Genomic DNA, 6120 nt, shown 5'->3' on the forward strand with positions numbered 1-6120 from the left:
ATGTCCTCTTTGTAGACGAGACAAAAATCAAGCTATGGAGTTCTGATGGCAGAAGGAGAGTGTATCGCTAGTGAGTAGAGCGCCATAGTGCTGTTGGTGTTGAAGATATGGACGAATCAGTCATGGTCTGGGCAGGGATATCAATGCACACGCAAACTCGCATTATTCGTGTTTTAGGTAGTCTTACCGCAATGAAATATCAAAATGACATGCTTAGACCAGTTCTTACATGTTCCATATATCACCACTACACTATAACAGAGGCCTTATTCTGTCAAAGAACAACGTTCCATCTGATAGTGTTATTACAACCCAACAGATTCTTGAAGGAAACGGTCGCTTAATGATCTGGTCTGCGAAATCTCTGGATTTCAATATCATTGAACACATTTGGGATTTGGTCAAAAGAATATCAGAACTATCCCTACTCTACGCAACATTTGATATAACGAATAAGAAAAGCCTGTACAGGTATGGCAACAGACAGATGTACATTTTATTCACGTGCTGTCATTAGACCTAGAGGTGGAAATAAGCCGTACATACTATGTTTCGTGATTTTTATTTTAAGAGTATTTCATGTCTGAGGATGTTTGCTTAGAGGTCTTTTCAGATACTTACTGAGATTTGCAGAACATCTTATATCAACATTTATCATTAGCTGTGAATGAAACCTTTCTATTTGGTTTGCATTTATTCCTTCTATTAAAAACATACTGGGTAAACACTTACCACTTTGGTTCAGTGTATTTCTATGTTATTGATAATATCTCAGAATTAACATCTTGGACCCTGTAGCAAACATGTATTCAAACTGTACTGAGCAAGGAGGAAAAAGGATAAAACAAAAAAAAATGATTTATTTTTTATATCAGTCAATGAATTATTTCCATCCATTGCAAATTATCGAACGCTGTATTACAAAGAACTTGCTTCATTTTTGTCCCCTAAAAAGCATGTCATGATGACAGAAGCAATCAGACGCTTTTAATCGTTATCATGAGAGGATTGATTTTCTGATGTATAGTTAATGTTACGTTCATTGCAATCTAATGCACTGTCAGTGAAAAGTTTATTTGAAGACAGTTCGAAATATGACAATGTCAATGCTTTTAAGTATAACATCCCGTGACTGATGGTAATTCTGTTTTAAATGAATTACGGCTGCAACACCGACACAACAATGGCTAATTGTTTCAACATCTCCTTACGGGGTACTGCATTTACAACGAATTCTGTACCAGTGAAGGATTTCATGGACAATCTGACCAAAGATGGCCAAGCAATGGCAACGCCAGCAGGGAATTATTTCGTAGACAGAAACCCTGTCATATTCCACCATGTTTTGGATTATTGGTCAGGTAAAACTTTTCATCTTCCAAGGGGGATATGTGCCGTTCAGGCGAGGGAAGAAATGGAGTTTTGGATGATCCCCCTGGACGACATTCCAAAATGTTGCTTTGAAGTATTGTACGACGACAATTTGTCCAGCTACGAGGCGATCGAAAACATGGAGGAACATTTGAGTATTGGGATTTCCCCAATGGGAAAAGAGACAGTAGATCGGAGTAAATTTCAGAACATAAGAGACACCCTCAATAGGGCAGCAGCACATCCGGGGTCTTGCCTGCTAGGGAAGGTCAGTAGTTTCAACATACTCAAACACTATTTATCTCTGACAAGAGTAAATTAAAAATAACCAGCGTGTCATTCTTCACGAACAAGCGCCATTCAAAGAGGAGGTACTGGTTTAAATCCCCCCATCATTGCAGTTTAATAGTTTTCAGCTGATCGGCATATGTGTATCTAAAAAGTTTCTTTCAATTATCCACATTCCATTGTTTCAAATTGAAAAACTGTAATTCCATTTACATAGGTTTAATATCAAGGAGGTATATTACATCGTCATAATGGCTGACTTCCTTTTAAAACATGGATGGGAATATAAATATCAGCAATATTTGTCTATTCCGTTTAGAATTAATTGTTTAGCTGAGTAGCTCAGTAAGTTTGCGTGTCGATTGCTGATCTGTAGATCGCGGGTTCAAATCTTGAAAAAAAATCACTTTGTCTTCCACTAAATGCACTTTCGTACTAAATAAAGTAAATTTGAAAGTTTTCAATTTCACAATATGTTGTACATATCTTCTACTTGTCATCCATATCACATTTCTTTGTAGTATTCCTCCTTAAATCACATTTAGCACAGTATGTACAGTTTAAGTGAGTGTCCACCTCTGTGTGTACCTTATTAACAGTAAGAAAAGTTTATTATCCTGATATTTTATGAATTGTTTTCGATTATTTCCAAGGTGTGGTTATTCCTGGTGGTTCTGTGTACCTTCATCACAGTTACCTGTTTCTTGCTGAATACGCACAGGGAGTTCAGAGTACCAAGAGGGCACGTTCCAGTTGTACCAGATAATGTCACTCACAACCGCATCTTCAGCAATCCAAAGCACACAATGATATTCACCACAGCAGTTCCTGTGGAACGAATTACGTTAGATGTTATTTCTAACGTAGTTCTCTTGATGGACATATGTTTACGATTCGGGATCACGCACCAAAAGAAGGCTTTCATTTTGAACATACAAAACATCGTAGAGTCAATAGCTTCAACGACTTCTTTCATCGTCATAAGTGCAGATAGATATCCTCAAAACATTATTGATAATGGAATGTTAATAACGGCTATTGGATTTTTATTCTCCTTTCGATTGCTCAAACTTTTACGATTAGCTGAAACTACTTCAGAAATGAAGATCTTAAAACTATGTGTTCAGAAAAGTTGGAAAATAATTGCTCTTCTTGTCATGGTCTTTACAATTTTCTCTGTTATCTTTGGTTCGGCCATGTTCTGGGCAGAATTCGACAATGCCGATACCTTTCCTAACGTCTTTATCAGCATCTGGTGGGCAGTCGTTACCATAACAACAGTGGGGTATGGCGATCACTACCCAAAGTCTCCCTTTGGATATATCATGGCATCTCTGACGGCTCTGTTCGGTCTGCTACTGATTGCGATGCCCATTGCTGCCTTATCGTCCAATTTCAGTACTTTTTACAACTGTTATACTTACAAAAAGAAATACACTGAAGCCCAGAAAAAGTACAAAGGAAATGCCAATGCACAATGCGTTTTCAGATAACCGACCGCTGGAAATATCACCTATTCGCTTACAAGACTAGGATTTCGCATGTATGTGGTTTAAAAAATTGATATCGCTCCTTTGTTTTGTGGGAATGGTTTATTACGTCTCGCGCAGATGCGAATCAGAATTCTTGACTCTCATAATTATTTGTACATGTAATTATGACGTCACATTGATTATTCAGAAGCATCAGAAGGGACTACTAAGAGGTGGAGTGTGCTTTGTATTCCAGGGATACAGGCTTTGTATCTTCCTTACTCAAATGCCAGTATAAATTCATCGTAAAATGCAGTATATGTATTTGTAATGATATCAAAGGTTAAAATATTGGAATGTAAATATTACCAAATATATAAGACCGGACTTCTATTTAATCTACAAGCCATGAATGTCCATGTTATGTATATACAGTGGATTCTAACAAATAATTCAGACCATATTTCTAATCCATTGTCTATCCAATATACAGGTAGATATGTTTGCTTGGCTATATATTTAAACTACATGTGTATATCTTATATATTTAACCTAACAACAACAAGAAATAGTGACAGTCAAGCCATGCGGATTTCATTATATAGAACCACAGGCAGGAAAGAATCTTTGTATCCACGTACCATCAAAGAATGGAATATCTTGCCCACCACAAATGTGCTGGCGCCAAGTCTTGATTCCTTCAAGGCTCGGCTTCAAAGACATTAGGCAAATCTTATACTGTTCTTTTTAACTGTAGATACTGGGTTTTATATTAATGTTTAACTTGTGCACACCCTAACGTGGCAGAATTGTCACCCTGGAGACGGAGGCTACTGACTGGTAAAAGTAGAAATATTTAAAGATGGAATAAAATGGAAAAGGAATTTTTAAAAAGGTTAAGACAACAATCAGAGGACAAAACATCGTTATTGCTCACAAGGAAAAATATGGAGTATATCCGAGAGCTACAGGTCCTTTCCATAATTATGAAAACTTATTCACAGCGCAACTTTTCTGCGCACGATAGAGGTCTCGTGTCGTTGTATTCGTGCACCTTTTCCCACTACACTTACGTCAAGACATGCCGCCACATATTTCTTAATGGGGCATGAACACGATTTGAGAGGAAGATTTTCAGATTATAATTTTCCATTTTTATTGTTTACAATGCTTAACTAAGCTATTTGTAATGGTCAGCAAACATTTGAATGTCAGTTGTCGAGGTACAAGGGAGATACAGAGCTCACAATTATTTGTTATGTAAACAAGGCCCGTGTCATATTTTTTGTTTACATGAAAGGTGAAGATAACGAACAGTGGTCAATCTCATAACTCCTACAAGCAATACATAGGTTAAATAAACTAGTATAAGTTTGTTTAAAGCACATTTCTTCAATTTACAAGTTAATTCTGAACACAATCAAATAGTTTTCAGTGATTGGCACATCTCATTTTCTTTTAAGCATCTTATTCTATATCTATATGTAAACAAAAACATGACACGAGCCTTGTTTATATAACAAAGTATTTTGATTGCTGTGTCTCGCTTGTAACTCGACAACTGAAATCCTTTTGGTTGACCATTAGAAATACTTTAGTTGGGCATTGTAAACAATAAAAATGTAAAAATAAAATCTTAACATTTTCACCACAAATCGTGCCCATGCCCCTTTATTGCCACATGCAAGGTGAAGATAACGAACAGTGATCAATCTCATAACTCCTACAAGCAATACAAAATAGATAGTTGGGCAAACACGGACCCCTGGACACACCAGAGGTGGGATCAGGTGCCTAGGAGGAGTAAGCATCCCCTGTTGACCGGTCACACCCGCCGTGAGCCCTATATCCTGATCAGGTAAATGGAGTTATCCGCAGTCAAAATCAGTGTGCCAAGAACGGCTTAACAATCGGTATGAAACACGTCAGACAGCATTTGACACATGCAAACCGTAAACTCGCTGCTTCAAAAAAAGTAGACATGACCATTTTAGGGAGTTACATCCATGCAGCTAACCTCTCATACGGCTAACCTCTCCTGCAGTTAACCTCTCCTGCATCTAACTTCTCATGCAGTTAACCTCTCCTGCAGTTAACATCTCCTACAGCTAACCTCTCATGTAGTTAACCTCTCATCATACAGCTAACCTCTCATGTAGTTAACCTCTCATCATACAGCTAACCTCTCATGCAGTTAACCTCTCCTGGAGTTAACCTCTCCTGCAGCTAACCTCTCATGTAGTTAACCTCTTATGCAGCTAACCTCTCATACAGCAAACCTCTCCTGCAGCTAACATCTCCTGCAGTTAACCTCTCATGCAGCTAACATCTCCTGCAGCTAACCTCTCCTACAGCTAACCCCTCATGCAGTTAACCTCTCATGTAGTTAACCTCTCATGCAGTTAATCTCTCCTGCAGTTAACCTCTCATGCAGCTAACCTCTCATGCAGTTAACCTCCCCTGCAGTTAACATCTCATACAGTTAACCTCTCATGCAGTTAACCTCTCATACAGTTAACCTCTCATGCAGTTAACCTCTCATGCAGTTAACCTCTCATGTAGTTAACCACTCATGCAGTTAACCTCTCATGCAGTTAACCTCTCATGCAGTTAACATTTCAAGCAGTTAACCTCTCATACAGTTTACCTCTCCTGCAGCTAACCTCTCCTGCAGTTAACATATCATGCAGCTAACCTCTCATGCAGTTAACCTCTCATGCAGCTAACCTTTCATGCAGTTAACCTCTCCTGCAGTTAACATATCATGCAGTTAACCTCTCATGCAGTTAACCTCTTATACAGTTAACCTCTACTGCAGCTAGCCTTTCCTGCGGCTAACCTCTCCTGCAGCTAACATATCATGCACTTCGTTTCCTTGTAAGGAGTGGTGTGTTGTTTTAGTCCATTAAGAAGTAGACCATTTTTAGTCATTTATAATGGTATTAATGTTCTGCATTCTGTTGCTTGTTTTATAATGGTATTAATGTTC

The 6120-nt window shown here is 38.2% G+C and overlaps 1 protein-coding gene across 1 annotated transcript; it reads left to right on the top strand.

The window, feature by feature from the left end:
- The first annotated feature begins 1020 nt into the window (after positions 1–1020).
- Positions 1021–3605, top strand: LOC125677189 (potassium voltage-gated channel protein egl-36-like). Its single transcript, XM_048915184.2, has 2 exons — positions 1021–1639; positions 2313–3605. Exons 1-2 carry the CDS (start codon positions 1154–1156, stop codon positions 3150–3152), a joined length of 1326 nt encoding a protein of 441 aa, XP_048771141.2. The 5' UTR covers positions 1021–1153; the 3' UTR covers positions 3153–3605.
- Positions 3606–6120: the final 2515 nt, after the last annotated feature.

This window comes from Ostrea edulis, chromosome 3, assembly GCF_947568905.1.
Source record: "Ostrea edulis chromosome 3, xbOstEdul1.1, whole genome shotgun sequence".
In the NCBI taxonomy this organism is placed as follows: Eukaryota; Metazoa; Mollusca; class Bivalvia; order Ostreida; family Ostreidae; genus Ostrea; species Ostrea edulis.

What these genes read in the sequence shown, in the direction of transcription:
- LOC125677189 (XM_048915184.2), top strand. Translation starts at nt 1,154, where the DNA reads ATGAATTACGGCTGCAACACCGACACAACAATGGCTAATTGTTTCAAC. An exon ending in GGTCTTGCCTGCTAGGGAAG is followed by an intron (nt 1,640 to 2,312) that starts GTCAGTAGTTTC and finishes ATTATTTCCAAG; the next exon opens with GTGTGGTTATTCCTGGTGGT.